Below are 27,126 nucleotides of genomic sequence, written 5' to 3' on the forward strand. Positions count from 1 at the left end.
CATAGTGTAGATGGTACAAGCTTATTTTTTGTTTATCATTTTGTTTTGGGGCCCTAGATTCACATGCAGTTGTAAGAAGTAATAGAGAGAGATGCCCTACACCTGCCCTTCACCGAGTTTCCCCCGTGGCATCATCTACAAACATCTGGATTTAAACAGAATTTTTTAATAAGTATTCATATTTGTCCTTGTTTATGCAAAAGCACTGAAAAATCTTCTTTGTTTTAGTGAGACTGCAAACTGTAAGACCCAGTCTCTTCCATTAAGATCTGAAAATCAAGTGGAGCCTCACTTTTGGCCTGAGGAACCTGAAGAACTTACGTACACATGGTCTTTGTTTTGCCTCAGAGTCAAAGAGACTTGTACAAGAAGCATTTTTCTTTTCCAAAAACAAACCGTTTAATTGTAAATTTTTTAAAAAATTGTTTTCATTGCGCATGTGATTAGATCACTTAGGGAGTTAGAGTCATCCATTTTCTAGGACTCCAGTCCTGCTTTCTGTCATAGAGATGGCTCCCACTCAAGGACCATTTGAGGGGGTGTGAGCCCTTGAAGCATGTGATGAGACTGCAGCCAGGAACAAAAGCAAGAAAGCCAAACGCAGTCAGTTTAGTTACTGTTTCTTAGGAAGAGCAACTGCAGAAGCTTCCCATTGCCAACAGGCACGGTTCGCGGCGGCGTGTTACAGTGGTTCAGGGTCTGTCCTCGCTCTCCAGTCTTTGGACCCCCTTTAAGGGCATTTGTGTGCTGTTGTGCCCAAGCAGCAGCTGGTGTGCAGTGTCTGATGTGATCATCAATTTCTGGGTAGTAGAGGAGTTGGCTTTATTTATTGTGTGAAATGTATTAATTTCACTTTTCATTTTTAAACTAGGGAACATCTCTCCATCTGCAGCATCACTTATCCATTATTCTCCCTTCTTCCCTTCTCTCTTTTCCTGCCTCCTTCTTAACTTTCTGAGCGCTCCATCCTCAATCACTCTTCTTGCTGCCTTCCCATCTAACTCTCCTCTGGATCCCTCAGCTCTCCAAAAAAGAAAGGAGAAGAAGAACAAACAGAAACACCCTTCATCAAGACATTCCACCGAAAGCCTTGTAATCGTGTTTGTTTTCATTTCATTTTGTCATTTTCTAAAACACAGGCCTGAGCAGGGCCGTGCTTCTGTTCTGCCCACTGGGCATTTGTTGGTTTTCCATGGTAATGATGTACAGTTCGTTTATAAACAAACATCCTATTGTCTTTATTGCTGGGTTTGTTTGTGATGTCTGAACGAGCAGTTTTAGTATATGTTTATAATAGCTGCTTACAAGTGTTTTACTCTGAGTGCAAAAGAACGAAGTAGAATTGACCTTTACATAAACCAGTGTTTGGGATGCTGCTGCAGTGCAGGGCTTGGGGAATTAATGATGGGGGGAGAATGATTTTTTCACCTTCATGTCATCTATGTACAAGGTGGCCTGACAATGGCTTACTTGGGCCACCGGAGGAGACAGCCCAGTGGACAAGTGAAAGAAGTCAGCCAGAGTGTAGTAAGTCAAGACGTCAGGGGCTACCCGTGAGAAAGAAAACCTAGTGATGGGTCATGGGAGGCTGCTGACTCGGTCTCCAGGACAGCAGCTAACTGGAGTGGCAGTCAGAGGAGTCAAGGGAGGGAGTGTGTGTTGGGGAGTGTCTAGAGATGGAGAAGGCAGGGACAAAGCCTGGGGTTCTTACAGGGTCAGTTGTGAAGGGACACTGCATGTGGCTGACCTGTCTCTGCTGGCCTGTGGGTGGTTTCTGAAGGGGCACCCCCATCACTGGACAAGCCCCATGTTATAATTCAGTGATTATCCAAAGTGTCTGTGAAATCATTTGATGAACACTGCCAATTTCTATGGATATGACTGCCGTACTAGGGGAAAATACTCACTGTCAGCTTTGGGTGCCGCGTGAGTCTCTTATCATTTATTGGAAGGAGATACAAGGAAGGTAGGACGGAAGTGTATTTTATAAATATTTACAACATACTTCAGAGATATTGCAGGTTGGGTTCCAGACCACTGCAATAAAGTGAATATTGCAATAAACCAAGTCACACAAATTTTTGGTTTCCCAGTGCTTATTAAAGTTATATTTACACTATACTGTAGTTAGTTAAGTGTGCAGTAGCTTTATATCTAAAAAAAAAAGTATAGTACCTTAATTAAAAAATACTTTATTGCTAAAAAATTGCTAACAATTATCTATCTGAGCCTTCAGCAAGTCATAGTAGTACATCAAAGATCACTGATCACAGATCATGTAACAAATATGATAATAATGGAAACATTTTAAATATTACAAGAATTTCCAAAATATGACAGGGAAACAAAATGAGCAAATGTTTTTGCAAAAATGACATCAATAAACTTGCTGGACCCAGGGTTGCCACAAATCTTCAACTTGTTAAAATTGCAGTATCTGCAAGGTGCAGTAAAGCGGAATGCAGTAAAATGAGGTGTGCTTGTGTATGATTTGATAGCCTTGCATATAGCGGTGCTTGCTTGCTTTGTTTTCTTCATTGTGGGGAAATGAGGTCAGCAGGATTCTTCTGTTATTCTGGGTTTGCCTTTGCAGAGTGTGTACGTATCTGTGAGCAATACTGTTTTTCTCAATCAAGGTCTATGTTTCTAGCACTTTTGAAATATGTTGGCTGTACTTATAAAGATGCAACGTGTCTCATTGTATCTTCAGGGGAGTGCTTGTGTATTCTATGCAAAGTTACCCAGGAGACAGAGTTCCTTAAAAACAAAACAAAAATAATAGCAAAAACCCTAGGTACTCCAAGTGCTGATCACACTTGAGCAGAGAACCAGCAGTGTGCTCAAAAGAAAGGAAAAGCTAATTCTGTGTCTTAGTCTGTGGGGCAAGTGAAATGAGACCAAGAAATAGATGATGGAAAAGACATAGAAAGAAGTAATAAATCTCTCCTGTGCTTTGTCTTCTCTTGCAGTTCCGTTTTGAACCCAAAGTGGATGATGCTGTCACGACTGAACCACTGACCTGAGGCTGTGAAAAATTCCCGTCTTCTCATTGGCCAATCTGTTGAGATAAGATGGAAGACTCCTACAAGGATAGGACTTCCCTGATGAAGGGTGCCAAGGACATTGCCAGAGAGGTGAAGAAACAGACGGTAAAGAAAGTGAATCAAGCAGTGGACCGGGCCCAGGACGAATACACCCAGAGGTCCTATAGTCGGTTCCAGGACGAGGAAGAGGAAGATGACTATTACCCACCGGGAGAAACCTATAATGGGGAGGCCAACGATGACGAAGGCTCCAGTGAAGCTACTGAGGGTCACGACGAAGATGATGAAATCTACGAAGGGGAGTATCAGGGCATCCCCAGCATGAACCAAGGGAAAGACAGCATCGTGTCAGTGGGGCAGCCCAAGGGTGATGAGTACAAGGACCGCCGGGAGCTGGAGTCCGAGAGGAGAGCTGACGAGGAAGAACTAGCCCAGCAGTATGAGCTGATAATCCAAGAGTGTGGCCACGGCCGCTTTCAGTGGACCCTTTTCTTTGTCCTGGGCATGGCCCTGATGGCGGACGGCGTGGAGGTGTTTGTCGTGGGCTTCGTGTTGCCCAGCGCTGAGACAGACCTGTGCATACCAGACTCCGGATCCGGGTGGCTGGGTGAGTGTGACACGTCAGAGATGCATTCGGAAACTGCTTTATTTGTCGAACACTGTTAACATGTAGAATAAGTACTTTCCATGTGAAGCCCTGCATTTTTCCCAACACTTGAACAATTTTAAACATGCAAAGGAATCAAAAAATGGTACAGTGATGCCATATACACCCAGCACCTAGGTTCTTTAGTTAACGTTTACTCGATTTCTTTATCACCTAACCATCTATCTATTCATCTATCCCACTTTTATTTTTATGCATTTTAAAGTAACTTAGAGCAGTATATTTTAACTTACACTATTAGAACGTTGCATTTATTTCTCCTTTGTTTACTTCCAAAGATATGCCCTTGGAAGTTAATAAAGCCATGACATGAAACTTGTCTGATACTTGTCTAATTACAGAGGTTAATTCTACAAAGCTCTGACAAATGTGATTTCAAATTCCAGATTTCAAATTTTAAGTATAATACTATGGTATAAATACTTTTGGGATCCTGCCGATTTTTATTTTTTCTGTAATCTGTGTGTATGTTTGCTTCCTTGTTTTTTTCAACTACCCTTATTTGTAGAAGTTTCTCTAAATGACTTTTTCTTTTTCAAAGTTTGTGCCTTTATGCCTACACTGGCAAAACTTCCTCTCCTCAGAGGACTTAAAAATCTACTTCAAATCATATTAGTATTTAAATTATATGTGTTAAAATAACATGACCTCTCTATTAAATATCTGGAGAGCAGGTTTGATTTTTGTGTTACAGTTACCATGCACTGAAGGTTCATGTTGTTGCAGAGCTGTAGTTAACACCCCCACTTACCTCCCTGTGGGAGGGAAGATCGGAAGGCCAAGAACCATGCACACAGCAGGCTATCCCAGAAACTTAAGGCCCATGGCAAACACTTGGTAGGCTTTCCAAACCCCTTCGGCTGAGCTTACCTCAGAGAATATGTTTGTGTGCATATTAAATCTTTCTGTGTTTCACAGTCTGTGAAAGAGAGAAAAAATATTGGCATCTCTATTTCCAAGGGACTTTTTAAAGCTAAAGCTTGACAAACAGAAGTGTACAGCTCTTTTGTCGTTTAGTGAATAACTCTTACTCAGTAATGCTATCATCATTGATGCATAAAAAACAATTAAATACCATCTACTAATCTGCTCTGTGACAACACAAGAGAGAAACATGCATGAGAGAAGAATTGACAGCTTATTCCTTTAACCCTTGTTTCTTTTATATGACCCACTCCTAGCATTTGCTTCTTTCATTGCCTAACTAGAAGACATGGGTCCAAGGGAGGGGCGAAGGGGAGGGGCCAGGGGGCAGAGAGTGTGTGCTTTTTGCTAGTAGACTCATTTGCGTGTTCAACCATCAAAATGCAGAACACGGTTCCGAGGAGAGTCCTCAGTTATTGGTCAGATCAGTCGTTTAGGCAAATCGCTTTCATATGTAGCACTGTATTTTGTTTTTGTTTTTTTCCTTTGGTGAGCAAGAATTCCCACTGTAAGCCTGGGCATCAAAATACTTATCAAGATTTTGCTAACGAAATATATCAGTAGCATGTTTTAAGAAGATAGAGCCTTAGAAATGCATCTCCACAGACATTTAATAATTGCAGGCTTAAATTTAGAATAACAGTCTTTTCATGTCATGCGCCTAGCTTTTGTATTGGAATCATTTCAGAAAGACCTGAGCTAAGCTTACCCTCGTGCCTTCATCTCCTCGGTGCTGAATGGAAGCGCAGTGTTACACGTGATGCTCTTATCAGTCTGTCCCATAAACCCGTAAACCCTGATGATGTTACACACCCCTAGGTGGCATACACCAGTGTAGATAATGCTGTGGGACAGCTGAGCACGGATATTTTCATCCCTCCTTAAACGATGCCTGCTTTAGTGAATTAAAAATGTGTCCCCAGGAGTGTGCCGCTTCACTCCATGTTGTGAGTCCCCCACAGAAGCATTTTAATTGTCCTTACTGAGTACAGACTCATTCTGCTCGCCACACGGTAGGCCAATAAATCAGGAGATGAGGTGTTAGAGCAAAGAGTAGTGACTTTACTCAGAAAGCTGGCAGACCCAGAAGCTGGCAGACTAATGTTCTGGAGAACCATCTTCCCCAAGTCAGAATTCAGGCTCCTTTTATACTAGAAAAGGAAGTGGGTATGCTTGGTTGTTGCAAACTTCTTGGTGTCTGTGGAGATGTATTTCTAAGTGTAGGAATCTTTTGTTCTTGCCGCTGTCCACGTGGGTCAGATCATAGTGTCCCTGTAAACCTCCAACAAAACGAACATTATTTTCTATTCTGCAACTTTATATGAATGGAAAAATTTTAATATCCTTAAAGGTCAGAGCCTTGAGAATAGGCTGTCCTATATTTCAGGCTACAGGCAACATCCTTTTACAGAAGGTGCAGAGCCAGCAAGACTAAGCCTGGGAAACAGAGCACATGGTTAAAGTCAAAGGAACAGATCTAATATGGAGTCAGATTTGCTCTTTTCTATTACAGTCCCACAACTGTGCCTTCCAGTCCCACATTTCAATTATTTTGCCATTGCAATTTCACTTTAATTGCGTTCTAACAGCATCTTTTTAAGACAAGCATGTAAATTGTTTTGCCATTTTCATTTCATTGAGTAATGGCTTTGTAATATAATTACCACACTAAGTCATTGCAGTGGGATCAAAAGGTGAGGCAGAAAGTTGCATGACCCTTGTTTGGTGGCCTTTGGAGGGGATAGATTTGCAAAGTAATTTCTCATTTGCTACTCAGCATTGTGTCATTTCCCTCAAGGAAGACCAGAAACGAGAAGCATTAACCAATTTATGTTTGAATTATTTGGAAGATAGAGCCTCTCTTTGTGTTTGCTTGAAGATTGACTTCCAGGCCGCTAAGGGCACACCGTGTGTGTGTCTGTGCATTTGGTCTGTGTGCATATAGAACAGCTTCATTTGGGCTGGGAAGAGGTTAGGGTAAATATTTAATTCATTATCTGATGAGCTGTTCTTTAAAGGAATAAGTACCATCACTTTAAGATAATCCATTTTCAATCGACAAAGTCCATTAATTGAGCATTTATTATGTGCAAAGCACAATGTTACCAAGGGGATAATAGGACCAAAAAAAAAAAAGGACAAGGTCTGTGTATCCAAGGAAGTTGTAGTCTAGTATGGAGAAATGACAGATGTCTGCATGCTTCCGGGACAAGGAAGCAAGTATCAATAGCCAGAAGAGAAGTGTAGATAAAGAGACTTCAGGCTGGTTGACCACATAAGGAATAAGGACTGACTAAGGCAGTAGAAGGAAGGTGCTTGTTCCTGGAGTAGAGTCAGCAGAGATTTTGTTGTTGATTAGTTTGGAAGCAGGAGGAAGAGGGCAGTTGATGAAAGGAAGGCAGTTCATCTAGTCAGGTAACACAGAGTACAGGTTTTAGGACAGGGGAGAAAGAGGAAGGGTGTAGTTTTAGACTTACCACTTTGAGATTTGGGGGGATGTCCTAAAAGGAGAACCCTGTGGGCTGCTGCCGATTTGGGCTGAAGTGCTGAGCGTTTTGAGAGCCATCTCATATAAGATGAAACTGCCAAGGACCTTAACCAGGGAGAGGGTGGATTCCTGCCCAGTACTATTTGTGGGAGTGACGGTGAGGAAGATGTCATTAAGGAGATTGAGAAGGAGAAGCATCCCGGAGAGGGGGGATCTGGAATTTGCTGCAAGAGGGAAGGGGTGTGTGACTCTTAGGTGCTGCAGGGTCTTGTAGTAAAGGTTGAAATGGGCCTCTCCGGTCTAGCATTATAAGAAGTTTTTGCCTGCTGCTACTGGTTCTCAAAACAAATGTGCAAGGCCAGGAAGTTTCTTTTACAGGAGGAGTCTGTGTGTTGAGTGAAGTGAAAACATGTCCTCCAGATTCCCAGCCCCCGTCACAGGGGAGCACAGATGTAAAGCACCCCCCCCCCGCCCCGACCCCGCAGTGCTGTGCCTTACAGAGGATGCTGTGTGAGTGAGCCTTTCCCAGCACATCTTAGGTCCTGTCAAAGGGTTGTAGAAGGGGGCAGGTGGGGTTCTAAGAAAACCCTAGACAGGAAAGATGCGGGTCCATTTCAGCCTAAAGCTCAGCCCCAGCCCCAGCCCAGCTCTCGGCCATCAGAGCAAAGCAAGCACCTCACTGACCCCTCCTCCCTTCAGAGAGGCTGGTTTCTCTCTCAGGGCCCTGTTTGCTCGTAAGACCCACCAAATAGATCCAGAGCCCAATCGTTATTGGTCCAACTGCTTTCTTGCTGGGGGTTACAAAGCTTAGTAATTTTTACGAACTAAAACATTATCATGGCCAAGTGTTGACATGGACAGAATAGATGGAGAATAATATAGTCTAAACCAAAATATACCTGATAACCAAACCAGAACTAAATGATAACTAAACATCCACTATGTGTTTCTTCTATCTTTTACCAGTTTCCACATGCCTGGGTGATTTTCAGGACAGGAGTTTTAGTGGTGTAGTTGGGACAAAGCCAGATTACTATAGGATAAAAAGTGAATCAAGTTAAGAAAAATGGAGCTAGCAAGACTATTTCATTAAGTAAGCATTAGTTGAGCACCAGCTGTGAGCTAAATACCTAGCAAGGTACACCAGGTGATAATGTCCCCCTCTTAAAGAGGCGGAATGGCAGAAGTTAAAATAAAGAGAAGGAATGTAAGCCCTTTGGGATCAGGAGTTTTTGGCAACGTTGTTCACTGCTGTATCCCTCTGCCCGGATCAGTGCCTGATACATAGTAGGATCTCAGCAAATATTTGTTGAATGAATGAATGATATCTCTGAAATCATTTACACTTTGAGACCCCAGTGAAGACATATGTAAAGTAGGAATGTGTTATTTGAATGGGAATTCATTGGTATTGGAGGAACACAGAAGGGGAAGTAATGGATGTGGATGTTGCCAGCGCTCTTCTAAATGCTGCTCAGGGTTGGGGGTGCCCTGACCTGAGGATTAACCTATCTGGTTTGAGGGCCACATCTATTTCTACTGCAGTAAAGGCTGTATTAGGCAGTCTTGCCCTGGAGTTTGTGAAGACATGAATCCTACAGCTAAGATCTCTTGTTCTAACTGCATGCTCTAAAGCAACATGAAGATTTCAAATTCAGCTCTGTAGAATTTGCCCATCAGGAATGTGCTTCCCAAAGGATTCCAGTCTTCTTGGCAGTTCTGTTTTCTATTTTAATTAACGAGGCTTTTTCCACCAACCTATGGTGAGGTTGACTACTGGGAGGCTACTTCTGAGAGATAGCTCTGTCCTTGGTGTGCTGACATGTCCAGTTTGTGAACATGTAGGACCAAGGACCAAGGTCCATACCAGGACTGGGAGGAGGTAGCTATCGCCTTGGAAGGGCTGCTAGGGTCAACTTCTGGGTTTTGCAGAGAAATTGCCCATCTTCAGTACATACTAGTTCTCCATCTACAATATTGGCTAGATTTGATTGGCATGTTGGACAAAAACATGGATAGACCAAGAACATTAAAGCATTAAGAAAAATATATTTGTATGTAGGAATGGAATATTACTTGACTTTTTTTCATTTCTAGATCCTCTTTAAAGCTTTTAAAATATTTCTGAATAATTCTAGAATAAATACAGATTTTTGTGAGTTTAGGGTATAGTTTTGGCTAGAAATGGAGCAGTGATTTTCATTTTACTCAATACTTTGCTGTTAATCATATCAAGTCAGAGTATTTGCCATTCCTGTATCTTCCACTGACAACTATCATGCTCATTCAACAAAAATATATGGTGCACCTACCATGTGACAAGCACTGTTTTAAACTCTAGAGACACAATAGTAAATAGAACAGAAGAAAATCTCTAGTAACCTTAAGCATGTCTTTTAACCTGTCTTCTACAGTGTTTACCTGGATGGAGTGGAATTCCTTGGAATGCACAGTATTCTCTTTCTCTTTCATTCTCTCTCTTTCTCTTAATTTTCTTTGCCACTTATAGAAGGGCTAGTTTCTCCTTGAAGGCCACTTGGATGTATATGACTTGAATTCATACCTTATTTCTCTTTCTCCATCCCTCTATATGCTCTCCTCTTCCTTTAGGTATTAGCAGAAGAAGAAATATTCTACTGGAATTTCTAGCTGCTTTCTATCTAGATGTCTGTGTTTTTTTTTGGGGGGGGGGGAAGACAGCTTCAATTTTCCAAGATCCTCTTTTTTTAGTCCCATTGATGCTGTTTGCCACTAGACTGCAAGCAGAGTTCAGTGACTGGCTCCCTGTGTGTGGAGCCAGTCTTTTCAGGGTGTGCAGCCCCCCTGCCCAGTGCCACCAGGTAGAGCAGCATATCCAAGCTGATAACAAAGAGTGATGCAGAGTTTTTCCTCTTTTAGCTTTATTCCAAAATTTTGATCATTTGGCATCTGGGTGTGCTCTAAATTTTAAGATCCAAAGCTTTGTACCCTAACAGTGTATGTTGCAGGTTTCAGGATCAGCAGCTCGTAGGCTGCCCAATCCCTTTGTCCTCTCCGTCTTCCTCTGCATCTTGGAGGGAGGTTCGATCTCTGTTGTGGGCGCTCCCTCTGGCTCTGTTTAGCCTCTCGCTGTCATAGTGATCCTAATTGGAATTAAGAATTTACTGGCTCCTAGAGAACATCCTGTCTACCAACACTAGCAAAATCTTATTTGGTTTCATTATTGCCAAATTGGAAAAGAAGACTCAATAACTCATTGCCGTTATATTCCTGGGTCTTATTTGCTCAGGTCTTTCACATCCTCCTGAGAGAAGAGAGGTTTCTGACACTGGAATGGAGTTGGACCAAGTAGCCTGAAAAGATCCCTCCATCCAAAGAGTCTGTGATCCATTTTTATAGAACAGAAGTGAACAGAAGCTCCAAGTTACTTTTCTGAAACTTGCCAATAAATAGCATTCTGGGACTGTGAAAGTGTGACAGGAAATGCCCTTCTGTCACTCAGATGGTCCCTGACGGATTTCCCACAATATAGCTTTGAACCTGAAGGCTGATTCTTGCATCCTGAATTGCTATATTCCTACGTACTAAATTGCTCCTGGATGAGGATTCTGATCCACTGGAAGTATTGGATTTACACATCCCTGTTTAGCCTGGGACTCACCCTGAAGTCCCTGGAGAACTTGGCTTAGGGAATTTGTTAATTGTGGGCTTTAGTTTAAATAAGGCAATCTGAATTGTTAATCACCCAGTACCTGGATCAAGCCAAATACAAACAATACAGACATAGATTTTAATTCCAAACATCAAGACACAGTTGCCCCTTTTCATGGTAAATCTAACGTCTCAATATTCTCACATAAAAAGAGCTTTTATAGGACCTAAGTTTCCTACAGAACATTTCAGAGTGTAGGAAACCGTTTGATTACATTCCTGTTAAAGGATTAGTCTGATAAATTGCTGATGTAAGTATTCCCAACTCACGTATTTGCAAACTGACATTCTTACCATAAACTTTGAAATTTCTTATCAGCCTTTAAGACTGTGAGAGGAATAGTAAAAGAGGTCCTTGGGTATAGTTCTTACCTTCAGTTTCAGAACTGAGGTCTTTAATCAAATACAAAATGATGAGGGAAACAATGACTTCTTCCAATTAAAAATTTTAAATGTAAGGAATTTGCTTAAAAATAAAACATAATGATCTTTAAGTTATTTTCACATCTCTCTGTTAAAAATGGTTAGGTTGATAAATTTTATGTTATGTGTATTTTACCACAGTGAAAAAAACTCAGTCTTCCTGTGCATATTAAGAATGAGCAAATAGTTTTAAATATTGGAATATGCTTATTTTCTGCCATTAAATTTATTTTTTCACTCTCAAGACAGAGCCTGAAAACAAGAGAAGCTGACAGCTGAGAAACTGCTAAAAACCCTAATGAAAGTACTTTCCATAGCCAACTTACATTGTGGGGCTGCCATGTACAGTTGTGCAGGTTGGGACCTGCACAAAGGCACCTGGCTGGTGGTGAAGGGCCTGGGATCCAGCCCTCCTACTCACCAAGCCATTCACCTTGGCTGGGGGCTGCTTCCACCAGCGTAGAGGAGGGGGAGACTTGCTAATTCTTCTATTCCAAAGTGGTTCCTTTTTGTCCTTCATCCACCCAGATGAGCCTTCTCCCAGTCACATAGAGGTGCCTTTTGTACCTAGAATTGGGAATCTACATCAGATAGTGAGGAACCCGAGGGGATTCAAAAGGAGACGGGAGATAAGAAACCATGATCTTACTCTTCCAAGAATTTAGGGCAGATTCAGAATATTCAAAAGAGGAAAAAAGATAAAAGGGAAAAGTGTAACTATAAAGTGCCACTATAGCTCTAAACATTCAGAACAGTTACAGTTGATGGATTTGAAGTACAGTGAGATTAGTATGAGGTTTATTTTAGCACATCATGTGTCAGACTAGCTTAAAATATTCAGGAAATGTTGAGAAATGAGGGACTGCCTTTTAATGACTCAGAGCAATAGAACTGGGGAGACTAGACCTAAAAGGGACTCTGAGCCTTTGAAAAATGCTTCAGTCAGGGTTCTTCAATCCCATTCCTAACCAGGGAGCACATGAGGTTTGATGAGGTTTTTTTCGGTGGTGGTGGGGAAAACAGGAAATGATATTTACAACTTCCATCAATCATTGGTTTCATTGTCTTAAGGCTCTTATTTTACTCATTCCAAAATCTGACACCAGGAAGTTTCTTTCCCAGGAATGGGATGGAAACCCAGTCATCAGAGTGATCAAGTCCCTTCCACCTGGGGCTGGTGTCTGGCTCAGCAGGACTGGCGGTCGCTTGGCTTTTGCAGAGGCACCACTCTGCCCTCTGTCTAGGGCTGAGTGTGAGAGCATAGCCTCCTCTTTGTGTCCTTTGGAGGCAGGCTGCTGCTCCAGAGACTCCGGGTGGAGAATTTGGATGATGCGAGGCCCAGAGCCCCAGGACATGTGGGGGGCGGGGGGGGTGGATTTCCGGATCTGATCATGATTAGACGTGGGTTTTCCTTCCAACACTAACCTGTGTGTCTGGCATCTCAAAGGCAAGAATTGGAGCCAAATCTAAAATCAGAGGAGTGGGCATATCAAAGCAGTGCTGTCCTTCAGCCCCTGAAGGAGAGTCTCTGGGTGGAGGGCAGGATGGGTGCCCTTGGGTGGTGGGCTTCAGGTTTTTCCCACCTCATCTGCCTATCTTAGTCTTGCGTTCTGAGTAAGCTGCCTTCTCTAGAAACTTTGCACTGTTGTCCTCAGCAATTGACATCAATATAATTACCATTTAAAAAGGGAGAGAGAAGGCTCTGCTTTAGGACAACAGACTGATAGTTACTGATGAGGGAGTTCTCACCCACACAGAAGATCCCCACCCTGAATCTAAAAAAGGACACAAGTGATCTTATTTACAAAACAAAGACAGACTAACAGACGTAGAAAACAAACTTATGGTTACGAGGGGTGGGGCAAATAAATTAAGAGTTTGGGATTTGCAGATACTATTGTATATAAAATAGATAAACAATAAGATCCAACTGTATAGCACAGGGAACTAGATTTACACCTTGTTATAGTCTATAATGAAAAAGAATATGAAACTAATGTTACGGAAATGACAGGCCAGCCAAGAAACAAGCACCACTCGGAGGGTTGGAGTACTCAGATTTATTACGCTGGCGGGCTCAGAGGGGCTTCTGCTCCGAAGCTCTGAGCACCTCCAGGACGTGCGCATGAGGTTTTATAGGGTTAATTACAAGTATGGGGCTATTAGCCAATAAGGTTCAAACAACAAAAAGCAAGGACTCAGTACACTGAAGCTTATCAATTCGGAACAGATCACATTACTGACACTTGTTGAGCTTGGATTTACGAGTTAGCTTGTTAGCCCAGTAAACTGACACTAAACTTCAGATTTACGAGTTAGCCCGGCAGAACTTGTATCAGTAAACCGACACTTATCACACTTAGATTTGTGACTTAGCTCATTAGCCCATCTGGGCTTTTCCTTCACACTAACACAACATTGTACCTCAGTTTTTAAAAAATTGGAATAATAATCACAATTTTTAAAAAAGACCCCACCACCCGCACTGTGGCCAGGCTGGGTCTTGGTGGAATGGTCAGCGCCCATCTGTACATCACACCCTCCTAGCCACATTGATGCAGGAAAACAGATGTGGGGCGTGAGAAGGGCTGTGTCCCAGGCTTCAGTTGAGCCCCTGGGACGTGCCCCGCCAAATGTGGGTCCTTGGCTTCGCTCAGGAAAGAATTCAAGAGCGAGCCACAGTTGAGTAAAGGTAGATTTATTCAGAGAGATACATTGAAAGGCAGGAGAAAGGCCACGAGATGTGGGGGTTGGGTGCTCAGATTAAAAGTAGGTACACACTCCATAGACGGAGTGCGGGGCCGTCTCCGAATGGAGAGAGAGAGGTGGCCACGAGGCACCGTGTTGCTAGTTTTTATGGGCTACATATGCTAATAAGTGGAAGGACCAGTCTAAGTAGCCTGGGGAAGGGGCTGGGATTCCCAGGAAGCTGGCCGTTTCACACTCTGACCTTTTGTGGCTAGCCTTGGGACTGCCATGGTGCCTGTGGGCGTGTTACTTACCATGTTAATATATTACAATGAGCGTATAATAAAACTCAAGATCTACTAGAAGTTAAATCTCTCATCATCTTGAGCCTCAAGGCCGACTGGGGGTTGAATCTTTCACCATTTTGATGTTAATTGCTGTAACATTTCTTGAATGGCTGTGCCCTGCCCCCTTCCATCCTGTCTCAACATCACAGAAAGGGAGGGAAGGGAAGGAGACTGGCTTCTCTCCAGACACCCAGGGAAGCGCTCACGGAGAGCAGGACTGAACCTCACCATGGGCACTTTTGCAGGGAAGACTGCTTGGATCCACATTGCTTCCCACACCACCCTCAGTTAGTGCCTGGGAGAGGAGTTCTATTCAGGTACCTGGTATAAGATCCAGCTCGCAGAGAAGTTAAAGGTGCTGCTTAACATTCAGTGCGCGCTTGGTGAAGTCGAGAGGACAAGATGTGAAAGCTGGACGTTGCTCTACTTAGTGCAGATGTTAGCAAGGCACCTTCAGGTAAGTGCTGGAGATAGCTTTCTTCTAAGAGACGAATATTTATTGTTGTTTTTCAGAGAAACGAACATTTGGGGACTATTTTGGTAGTGTTTGAAAACCAAAGATCAATACACAAATAAATGATATTCCTGATGGCTTTTGGTATTTAAATTTGGGTATTTAATGTCCAAAGAGACGAGAAAAAATTTTAAGTAAAATCATTATCAAGAATATCTTGGCCCTTGGGAGGGATTTACATGAACCAAAGTGAGAAGGAAACCCCTCCTTTTCTGCAGAGGCGGGAGTCATGTGACGTGATAGCACAGTTAATATGAACATAACGCCCATCAGAGAAAGAGAACTGATGGTGAGAGGTCAAGTTTCAGTTCCCAGTCAAGATTTTAGCACAGGGTCCTTTCACTGTGTTCAATGACTACATCAAACCAAATCTACCCAAGAGACCTCTCCTCTTCTCCTGAGAGATGTGGTACCGCTGTCAGGCGGGAGAGAGCAAGAGGTGGGGCATATTTGGGAGAGATTTGGGGAGGATATTTTTGCCTCCAGATTTGAGAATCCAGTTTACCTTTGTGGCCTTCAATTTCAACTTCCCTCCCAACACTCAGGGACCTATTATGTTGTCATCATTGGCTTATGTAGGTTCATTCAGGTTGGTGTAGCAAAGATACTTCTGTTGCTGGAGAATAGGTTCTTGTCTGGCACAGGAAGGAATTCAAAAGTGAGGCATAGTGGAGTGAAAGTAAGTCTATTCAGGGAGATACACACTCATAGACAGGTGCAAGCCATCTCCGAAGGAGAGGGAGAGGGAGAGAGAGAAAGAAAGACACCATAAGGTGCAGGGTTGTTCGTTTTTATGGGCTTGGTAATTTCATATGCTAACTAGGAGGATTATTCCAACTATTTTGGGGAATGGGCAGGGATTTCCAGGAACTGGGCACTGCCTGCCTTTGGCCTTTTAAGGTCAGCCTGGGACCTATCATGATGCCTGTGGGTGAGCATGAGGCTCAAGGTCTACTGGAAGTCAAATCTTCCCCCATCTTGGTTGTAACCAGTCTGTCCCGTCCTCAACTGCTGTGTCAGTCCTTCACTGGTCGTGCCCCGCCCCCTTCCCTCTGGTCTCACTTCTACCGCACAGAGAAGTCTTCCTCTAGGGATTCAGGTGGGACAAGGGAACACAGTATAGTCCACTCTGTGATAAGCGAGGCTGCACTCTCCAGCCCGATGCTTCCTGACAGTCACTGAGCTAGTGTGTAAGGAAGACTCCACCTCGAGTTGGGGTCAGCCTCTCTCCCTTGTTGAGTTAAAGAGGGAAATGGCAAGCCTGTGGTGCTTGGTGACGTCAAAAATTGGAAGGATGACAAAGAAATTGGACAATAGGAAACAAAACAAGAAAAACCAAGTGAAAAATAAATCAAAAAAGAGATTTTTAAAAGAAGAAAATTAAGTTCTGATACACGTGTTGACTGAAGAAAAAAATTTGCACCGCCTTATAGTTGAGAGTTATGTTTTATTTGCCGGACTTGCTGAGGACTTCAAGCCTGGGAGGCAACCTCTCCCATAGCTCTGAGGGATGGCTCCAAAGAGGTAAGGGAGGAGCCAGGAGACATAGGAGTTTTGCAACAAAGACTGGGTAGTCAGAACATCAGAAGATTACTGTTAGTTAAAGAAAAACAGACATCTCAAGTTAATGAAAGTTAAGTTAAATGCTTTTCTATGTATGGGAAGGTGCAAAAGTCTGGGCTTATTGAAATCTTTCCTTTAAGATGCACCTTAGCTGTCTAGGGCCAGTGTCCTGTTCTTTCCAATTCCGAATCCCCTCAGGGACACTGTTGGGGGAAATGCTGAGGGCTTGATAGCCGGCACTGTGTTTGTTTCCATCTTGAATTCCCTCAGGCTCACCATCCCGGCAGCAGAAGTGGCTGTAACGTTTTTCATTCACCAGGGACGTTGGAAATTTGGCTTTTGGTGTGTTACTAGGTATCTTTTTTCTCCAAGTGCAGGAAGCTCTCTTGTGCACCAGCTATTCCTTTAGAAAGTCAAATAGATGGTTTAAATGATTTTTATGGTTTAGGGCATAAATAAATAATTTAAGAGTGAAGTATTAATACAAAATACAAGATTTTGAAATTTTAATTTTTTTATTCCTTGTGACATAGTCACTGGCCATGACTACGATCCTCTGGTCTCCCTTCCTCAAGGGTCTTTGGGATGGAGACTCCTGTCCCTGCAGCCTCTGTATTGCCATTGCTCTTCTGATCGTTCCTGGGAGTAAGAGGAGGAGGGCTCTGGTCACATCATGTCCTTGCTCAAAAATGTTGAGAACAGACCGATTTAAACTCCTTAGAATGGCATTCAAGCCCTCCACAATTTGGACCTAATCTATTTTTCCAGTCTTATCTACTACTTACTTCCTTCCCCCAGATATTCCAAAGTCAGAGATGGTGAGGGTTGCCAGATAAAATACAGGATGCCCAATTAAATTTGAATTAGAGATAAATGACAGAGGAATAATATTTCAACATTAGTATGTCTCATTCAATATTTGAGATATATTTATAAATTATTTGTTTATCTGAAATTCAAATTTAACTGGGAGTCATTTTTTTTCATGTTTTCTTATACTTTATTCTTTTTTATTGAAGTCTAGTTAATTTACAATATTGTGTTGGTTTCTGGTGTACAACATAATTCAGTTGTACATATTCCTAATTTATCCCCCTTCCCCTTTTGTAACCATAAATTTGTTTTTTATGTCTATGAATCTGTTTCTGTTCTGTAAATAAGTTCATTTATATCATTCTTTTACATTCCACATATAAATGATATCATGATATTTGTCTTTCTCTGTCTGACTTACTTCACTTAGAATGATAATCTCTAGGTCCTTCCATGTTGCTGCAAAAGGCATTATTTCATTCTTTTGTATGGCTGAGTAACATTCCATCATTTACACACACACACACACACACACACACACACACACACACACACGCCACATCTTCTTTCTCCAGTCATCTGTTGATGGACATTTAAGTTGCTTCCATGTCTTGGCTGTTGTACAAGTGCTACTATGAATATTGGGGTGCATATATGTTTTCATATTAGAGTTTTCTCCCATCTGGGATTGCTGAATCATAGGGTAGCTCTATTTTTAGTGTTTTTAGGAACCTCCATAGTGTTCTCCACGGTGGCTGCACCAATTTACATTCTCACCAATGGTGTAGGAGGGTTTCCTTTTCTCCACACCTTCTCCAGCATTTATTATGTGTAGGCTTTTTAACAATAGCCATCATTATGTGTTTTTATTTGCTAGATCCAGTAACCCTACTAGTAGTGGTGATGGCAGCAGTGGGTGGAGGGCTTAAAGTTTGTTCTCTGCCTTCTGTGTGTCAGGCATTGTATACATCATAACAATCTCAGTATCTCATTTAAGCAAAATTACATCTGATCCCAGACTTTCTGAATCAGTTCTAGGGGCTGACTCTCTGAAACTGTATAGGTTTCAGAAGCATTCCAAGCCATGCCTACTCAAAGGGAAGTTTCAGAAACACCGTGACCTTGGCCAGCGCTTCTCAGACATGAAAGTGCAGGCAAGTCCCCTGAGGAGGCAGGTTTTGGTGCAGCACCCATGGAGCGGGGTCTGCGATTCTTTGTGCTAGCAGTCTCCAGCTGATGCTGACTGCTGGCTGTGAACTCCACGCTGAGCAGCCCTGTCTTCGGCCCCCCAGCGGAGAAGCAGCAGCAGTCCCCAGCAGTGGTGATAGCAGAGGTTATAAATGATGCTACGATTTCAAACAGTGGGAAGGGGGAGTCGTGTTGTAAATGGAACTGATTTCTTTATTCATTAACATACAGTAATATCCATGGACAAGGGAGTTTTATGTGCCACTTTTGAGGGAAAGCTTTTTCCAGAAAGTAAATACCTTATCCACAGCTGAAGGATGCACAGTTGTTTTTTCCTCCACTGAGATGGATGTTGGCTTCTTTAAGCTGGTCTTTCTCCTACACAGTGGGGGGTGCGTCACAGCCCCTAACCACATTTACAGCTCTGCAGCCCAGAATGGACCCCAGATGTGCAGGGCACAGTGTGACTCTGCTTTGTGGAAATAGTTCCTCAGTGCCAGAGTCATGGTGATAAAATTATAATGTGACTGCAGATTTTTTCCCTCTCCTATCAACATGAAATTTAATGGCTTTTCTGAGAGTAGCTTAGTTTCCTCAGCAAAATCTAGTTAAGTCAGAAATATTAAAAATACTACTGTGTCAGAAGAACTGATTGGAAGCTGAAAGAGTGAGCCAAACTGCTAACGGGGACAAAAGGAAGTCCTGCTGTGGGAATCAGTTCATCCGCGAACATACACACGAGAGTGGAGGCAGATATATATGTGAGGTGGTTGGCTCCTCAGTGCCCTCTGACTGTTTATTTAACTATCTGTTTATGTTTCCAGTGAATAGATTAGAGATGACTTTGTCTAATGCCGCTTGTCAAAATTTAGCAGTTCTCACACAGAAAGAACACTAGCAGGGGCTTGTCCATTCATTTATCGAATTCTCACTGAGTCTCGGGACACTGGGCTGCACTCTGTATCATGCAAACACAAAGGTCAACCAGACAAAACCCGAGGCACAAGACACTTGTCGTCAGAATGATATGGGAACCAGAGGACAGAGAGATGAATTCTGTTTCGGGGGGCATGGATTTTAAAAAGGCTTCAGGAGCCTGTGGTATTAGAGCAATGCTTTGAACGGTGGGTAGAAATTGTGCTTACAGAGATATGGGTGGAAAAAGGATGTTTCTGAGAGAGAGACTAGGCTGAGCAAACAAAAGCATGGAGATCTTGGATTGTGTATTGTGAATCGAATTGGTTCAGTTTTGTTGAAGTGGAACATATACAGAGGGGAGCAATTGGAAAGATGGGTGGGGACCTACCTGTTCAGGAAGAGTTTTACAGGAGTTTATTCTGGTGCGAGTGGGGAGCGGTTGATGTGTTAGCAGAGCAAGGACATGGTGTGCACCCTCCTTTAGGAGACTGGGAGTTTGAACTGGATTGGAGAGGAGCGAAGTGAGGGGCAGTTGAGATGCATTTCAGCTGTCTGGACAGTAGGTCAAGGGTCTGACGGTGGGTGATGGCAGAAGGACTAGAGGGGAGAGAGGGTGTTTCCGAGAGAATTCCTGAGCCTTCACAACTGACCAGCCATGGGAGCCGGGGAGAGGAACATGGCATATGGTACTGAGGCTTCATGCCCACGTGTTCTGTTGGGTGCCAGTGCCTTAAACAGAAATTGGAGTTCTGGGATTGGTTGGGGGCAGGGGTGGGGGCAGGGAGAACCCATGCATAGGAGGGGAAATGAGTTTAGTTACTTGTATTGTAAGCACAAGAACTGAGTGTGTAATTCACAGACTAGCCTTAGCACATAGCACAGTGCCTGGGAGGTAAGTGGTACCCAGTGAACTCTGGTGAGTTTGAAATGCCAACCAGGCTGCTCAGGAGAAACTGTCCAAGAAGGCATTTAGAAGAGGGTTCTGAAGCTTGATGGGGAAACTAGCCCTAGAGGTGGGCACTGGAGACATCTTTGGATAGCAATGCAGAGCCCACAGGAGAAGAGGGCGTGTTGGAGGGGAGAGCAGGAGAGGGTGGGGGAGAGGCTAACACAGACTTTTAGTGAACGCTTGGGAGGTGAGAGGAGAAAAGTCATAAAATAAATGGTTTGAAAGGCAGGAAGTCTCTTGCCTGGAGGCCAAGAGCAGAAGGGGTTTTAGGACGGAGGAGGTGGTCATAACTGAGAAAAGGACATTGGCCGTGGCAATGAGAAAACTGTTCTGAGAATGGAAAGGACAGACATCAGATTCACTGCTAAATGGAATCTTAATGTATATTTTTAAAGGGAAAGAAACAAATCAGGGTTTAGAAATTGGTCATAAGCTACTGTGGTATATTTGTTTCGGATAATACTTCTAATAACATAATTATACCATAGACTGGAGCAGCTGAAAAAATATTAATCATCTTCTGCAAGGAAATAATTGCAGGTTTGTAGCCATTAGCTAGTCCTTCTGCGTCATCACGTGCCAATAATCACATCCGGAATATCTATAGGAGATAAATTGGCAAACCGGGAATGGACTGGGTCAGCTGCTGCTGTCTCATTTTATTTATTTTTCCAAATTGAAAACTGTGTCAGTTACTGGTACCTCTGGATTCAGCAGTAAAATGAACTTGCTGTAATGTTCATATTTAAGCAGTCAAGTAGCAATGGTAACAGTGGTACCGAATTGCTCAGGGCAGGTGTGTGGAGGGGGAAAGTTAGCTACCAGTCGACCACTCCCTTGTGGTAAAATGAATAAGTTAGAGGATCCGCTAAGACCACACACCACACAGCTTTACTCACTGGGTTCCTGCTACATCGGTAAAGAAGTTTCGTGTCCCCTGCCTCCCTCCCCCACTGGGCACACGACTTTCACAGTGTAGGGACCTAGGCAGAGATGCAGTTGATAGTCATGTGATAGTGGCCCCTGCAGATTTCTACTGCACATCATACGGTGTGTGAGATCACAGGTCATATTTTCTCAGAGTCACAAGGCAATGCATTGTTCCCCCAGAGATGCCATTTCCCCGCTTAGAGAGAAATAAATTCTATAGTTGTGACATGGGAATGCATCCTGGATGGACCACTTGGAAGCCCATGGGAAAGGCCAGAGGGTTTCCAGGTTCTCCCCATTTGGGGGAGGTACTTCCTCTGATCCCCTGGGGCGTTCTGAGCTGCTCCTGTTAGGTACAGACCCCCAGCACTTCAGCTCGGAGCCTGAAAGGAGTTCCTGGGAGTGGCCTCGTTCCCTAAGCTTCTTCTCATCCTGTGGATTGCTTTGTTTGGTGGGAAGTCATTGGGAAACTGAGCCCGGTAACCCTGGGCTGTCCTGGATGTCTCAACTTCCCTAAAACTCCTCCTGCGTTCTTTGCCCCCTAAAGAGATTTTCCCCAAGACTTAGTTAGCTCTTGGGGCTTTGTTGTCTGTGTGTGTTTGTGATGCAAATTACCTTTCTTACTCATCTGGCAAATGCTTACTTAATGCCTTCTCTGTGCCAGATTCCAGACTAGGTCCTGGAATTGCAAAGACAGGATCCTTGCTTTTGGTCACTTACAGGCCAGAGGTGGAGACAGATGTATGTCGGATAAGGGCACCTAATTAGTTACAGATGCTGTAGCAGGGAGATTGAACAGAAGTAACACCTGGTGCTCTGAAGGGCAGGGCTGGAAAGATTTAATAGAGGCAACCCTAGACTTTCTGATGATTTCTATACACCTAATCTAAAATGTCTGGTTATACATTTCCATTAGGATGTGATGGAAAGAAGCACAGAATGAACAAAGACTCGGAGGCAGAGCTGGATGTGAATCTTAGACATGATGTTTAGGAGTTGTGTGACTTTGGGTGTGTTTCTTAAACTCTCTGTGCTTCAGTTTACTAATCTGGAAAGGGAAAGTAAACAGTATCTTTATCTTGTAGATTCTTTTATTTTTCCTTTTTGACTGAGATCATCACTTTTCCAGAGCCTCTTATCCTCTGTTCTTGATCTGTGGGTGTTAGCAGGCAGATAAGAATTAAGTGAGGCGAAGCCTTTCAGACTGTTTTAGTGACCTGCTAGTAGTCGTGGACTACTTAAAGCTGACCTCAGGTGCCCTGAAACGTTTCTTCTGTCCTTGTACCAGCCAACTGCAAACAGCTTACAGCCGGTTATTAGTACGAAATGTCATCCTAGAGAGTTGCTGTGAGGGTTAGAGACAATGTATGAGAAGCACCTAGCACTTAAACAGTACTGGTAAATTTCTCTCCCCATCACTGACAACCTCTGCCGTAGCAAGTTTTAAAGTATGCAGTACAATATTATTAACTGTATGCACCATGCTGGATAGGAGATCTCTAGGATTTATTTATCTTGTGTAAGTGAAACTATGTGACTTTTTATCAGTACCTCCCCAGTTCCTTACCCCCCAGCTGTTCGTAACTACTAGTCTACTCTCGACTTCTATGAGTTTGGCTGCTTTATTCCCGGTATACGTGGGATCATGTAATGTTTATTCTTCTGGGTCTGGCTTATTTCACTTAGCATAATGTCTTTCAAGTTCATCCCTGTTGTAGCAAATGACAGGCTTTTCTTCCTTTTTAAGGCTGAATAATAGTCCACTGTATGTAAATACCACATTTTAAAAACTCCATTCCCCATCACTGGACCTGGGAGTGCAGATATCCCTTAGAGACACTGCTTTCGATTCTTTGGGGTTTATACCCAGAAGTGGGGTTGCTGGAACATATAGTAGTCCTATTTTTAATTTTTTGAGGAACTTCCATTATATTTTCCATAATGACTATAGGGTTCTCTTTTCTTTACATTCTCACCAGCCTTTGTTATCTTTTATGTGTATGTATGTGTTTTTTTTAAATAGCCATCCTAACAGGTGTGAGATGATATCTGAGTATGGTTTTGATTTACCTTGCCCTGATGATTAGTGATGTTAAGCACCTTTTCGTGTGCCTGTTGGCCATTTGTATGTCTTTTTGAAGAAATGTCTATTCAAGTCTTCAACCCATTTTTAATCTGCTTTTGTGCTTTTGGGATTTTTTTAAAATTAGGTTTCTTTATTTAATGGAGGTGCTGGGGATTGAACCCAGAACCTCATGCATGCTAAGCATGCACTCTAAAACTAAGCTATCTCCCTCCTCTCTGAATTTTATACTTTAAATGAGAGATTGGATAATATATGAATTATATCTCAATAAAGCTACTTTTAAAAAGAAAAAACATGTAAGGTTGCTTGGAAAATTGACTGGCTTGCTTTATAAAGTTAGACCAAGTGTATTTGTATATATTCCTTGTGTGCAGTGTCACTTTAATGACTGTGTAAAATCCAGGACAAAGTGGTGGGATCTTATCACCTAGTTCTCTGATTTTAATGAAACCTATTACTTAGTTCTGCTGGCCGTAGCCTACATTTTCATGTCACATTGTTTTACTTGGACTATTTATAGTCTTTAGACTGATGCTCTTGGATAAGTTTGGCTTAGAAGGGGAAAAAAAGCTATTTTCAGGGTAATAAGCTCTGTGCCAGTAGGTTAATAAGATTAACAGCAAAGATATAAAAACGTCTCACTGACAAGGTGATGCAAAGAGGTACTGTCAGATAGTAATATTCTTGAGGCCATGCAAAGTCTTTTCCCCTAGTACACCCTTATTTTTTGGCCTGAAATGTTCAATGAATGCTTCCAAGCAAATGGCTGTACATTTTATTATTGTTCTTATTTTTACATAGTAATGTTAGAAATACTTTATTTTCCTTTAATAACTTAGTAATTATCATTTAGCGTCCACAGTACAATAAATGCTCTATAGAGCACATAAAAGGCAGGTAATCTTTCAGGGGGGCCTTTCAGCTGGAAACCAGAGCCCAGAGTCTCTTCAGGGTAGGGTCACTGATTAGCCTTGTCCAGACTCATCTGCAGAACGAGAGGATGGTATCAGAGGGTTCCCAACAGTCCTTTCAGGATCAGCCCTCCATGATGCAGAGATTCTATGAAACATGAGCCATCTCTGCATGTCTTAAGCAGAAGAAAGTTGGTAAAAATACATGTCATATGGCATTGTTATCAGTTAATTGGACAACAGTGACATTTCTGGAGATGTACTGGCTTACGTGGATTGAGCCATTGGAAGTGTCTCATGAGACAAGAAATATGACTTGCTTGATCCTGTCTTTTCACTTTGGATGTCTGTAACCCCCCCACTTCTTTATCAGTCTGTAGTCTCTAGAGGAATGTTTCCCAAACTGGATCCTGTGAGGTATTAAAGTCTTTACTACAGGACTTCTCAGAGCCATTAACATACAAATTTGAGACAATCAGGACAACATTTCTAAAGTGATTTGACCGTAAAACCCTTTGTTTCATAGAAGGTAATGTAAATACTTCATTGCACCTATATTAACACTTCACTGAACTAGAGTTCAGAAGAACCCAGTGTGGAGGCCTCTGGCTTAGACACTTCAGAACCAGTGTCAAAGTTCACTGTCTCCAGGAAATGTTCTTTGGTTGCTCTGTGTTTATTCATCCTTGGGTCATCAGTGCCTGGCACATAGTTACTACTCAAGACATGTTTGTGGAATTGGTGATTGAATGAACAAGTGCATGTGTCCATGGTGGACTATACCCAACTATTCTCTCTTCTAATCAATATTTATGCATATGTTGAATATTATAAATGAACTCTGCTTGTTAATAATTTTCCCCATGAGTTTCAGGTTGAGGTCTGAAGAGTGCTGTCGCCCAGCTGGTGTACAACCCTCTTTAATGGTACCATGTACTTTACTAGTGTTGTTGGCCTGACCCTGCCCCAGCTCTGTCTTGGCTCTTCAATAGCCCTGTGGTTCCACCCTCACAAGCAGATCTCCTCTTCTTTTTCTCACACAGATCAAAAGCTAAGCGTTTTTCCCAGTGAAGACTAACTTAGACCTATGGTGACCATCATGATCAATGTCCTGCTGCAAGTCCAACACCTTCTTTGACCTTTAGAACCTCATGCTTTCTTCCCTGTATGAGGAAGGAGGAATGAACTGTCATGTATTCATTTTGATTTTCTATAAACTCACCCTCAATACATAGGAAATAAACCTTTGCAAATGCAAAGGGCAAAATATCTTTGAAGCCCTTGAGTCAGGTCCAGCAGGAGAGCTGTGGATGCCAGAGAACTGAGTAGCACATGCACTTCCTTTTTCTTCTAGTCGGTAAGTATGCCATAACGACTTTTACTCTCCTGTCTTCTGAGAATTGGGAAGATGTGTCCACTCATATTTGCCTTTCCCTCAGCAGACCAGGATGGGATTGTCTGTGCCTTAACTTAGTTGCCAAGTTAAATGATCCAGCTACCTCCTTTCTTAAAGTCCTTGAAGCATTCAAGTCACGTGAGAACAACTAGTTTTTTAGAGTGCTGTTGTTGCAGGAAAACGGGGCGTGAAGGGATGGTCATGTCCCAGGTCTCGGGGCAGTCCCTGTGATGCGCCCTGCCAGGTGAGGGTTCTTGGCTTCACACAGGAAAGAATTCAAGAGTGAGCCATAGTAAAGTGAAAGTAGATTTATTCAGGGAGATACACCCTCTACAGGCAGAGTGCAGGCTGTCTTAGTACCCTTCACCCAGCTTTCTTCAAGGACAACATCTTACAGAACCTTGATGTATTGTCAATCTTTTGGGTTTTGTTGTTGTTGTTGTTATTTGTGTGCATTATTCCTTTATAGCCGCACCATCTCCCCAGCCTTAACCCCTGGCAACCACTGTTCTATTCTCCATCTCTGCAGTTTTGCCATTTCAAGAATGTTATAGAAATGGAATTATACCACAGGTAACCTTTTGAGATTGGCTTTTTTTCCCCCTCAGCATAATGCCCTGGACACCCATCAGTGGTATCATGTTTTAATCATTTATTCCTACTTATTACTGAATAGTATGAGTAGTGTCACTTGAGCTAGGGGGGGGGTTTTGTTTGTTTGTTTTTTGTTGGGTTAAGACCAAATTCAAAAAGACCAAACCAGTGGCTGAGTAGATTCAGGAACTGGGAATGAATAAGTTGAGGCCCAGGGGAGGGAGAAAGGGAGTAGGGCAGACTGGCCGGAAAGCAGAGTCCAGATCTGGAGTGAGAGGTAGAGGGCCAGGCTGCGGAGCCCAGACCAGGATCATGATAGCTGCAGCACAGGTGAGAGTCTAGAATGGGTGTGGCCAGAAAGAAGATGGGAGGGGGTGGTGGGGAGTAGGTGCCTACGTCTCCTCCACCTGTCCCTGGCTAACCCCAGGGCTTCAAGCCCGCTATTCTTCCTGCGTCTCCTGATACAGTTTCTGCCCTGCAGTATCTTGTGTTCATTTCATGCCCAGAATAGACATGAAGATAAGGGGTAGGGGTGGGAACACCCTCATGGGTAAGATTTTTGAGCATTTTTTTAAAGTAAATGAGATTTTTGTCATTTGACCTGGCACACAGCACAGCAGCATTCCACATCCCGGCAGTGTGGCATCTGAGGTGATTTGGCTCAAATTCCAAAGGCTTTTGAAGGCCGGGAGGAGGGAAGGAGTAGAAATTGGACATCTTCTCTCCAGGTTTGTAATTAGAATCAACAAACCCCTATTTGAGCAGTTCAGTAGCATTGCTTAGCCCAGACCCGACTGTAAAGTGATAGAAGGAGTGGGACTTGCAACAAATTCAAATAAAGATGCCTTTGTAGGAGTCATCATTTGATATTGGGGTAAATAAATCCTGCAGGTCTCCATGAGCTGGGATCAGACCAGTGGACAGCTGCACTTATTAAATGCTGCCTCCAAAAATGCTTCACTGGTTATTCCGCCTTCACTTTCAAGTTCGGAA

General features: G+C 42.9%; 1 protein-coding gene across 1 annotated transcript in view; it reads left to right on the forward strand.

The window, feature by feature from the left end:
* Positions 1-27,126, forward strand: part of SV2C (synaptic vesicle glycoprotein 2C) — a 190,080-nt gene that overhangs the window by 42,794 nt on the left and 120,160 nt on the right. The window contains exon 2 of the mRNA XM_074360014.1: positions 2,970-3,651. Within this exon, the coding sequence (XP_074216115.1) occupies positions 3,072-3,651 (580 nt within the window). The 5' untranslated portion in view covers positions 2,970-3,071. The remainder of the gene's footprint in view (positions 1-2,969; positions 3,652-27,126) is intronic.

This window comes from Camelus bactrianus, chromosome 3 (assembly GCF_048773025.1).
Source record: "Camelus bactrianus isolate YW-2024 breed Bactrian camel chromosome 3, ASM4877302v1, whole genome shotgun sequence".
NCBI classification, from domain to species: Eukaryota; Metazoa; Chordata; class Mammalia; order Artiodactyla; family Camelidae; genus Camelus; species Camelus bactrianus.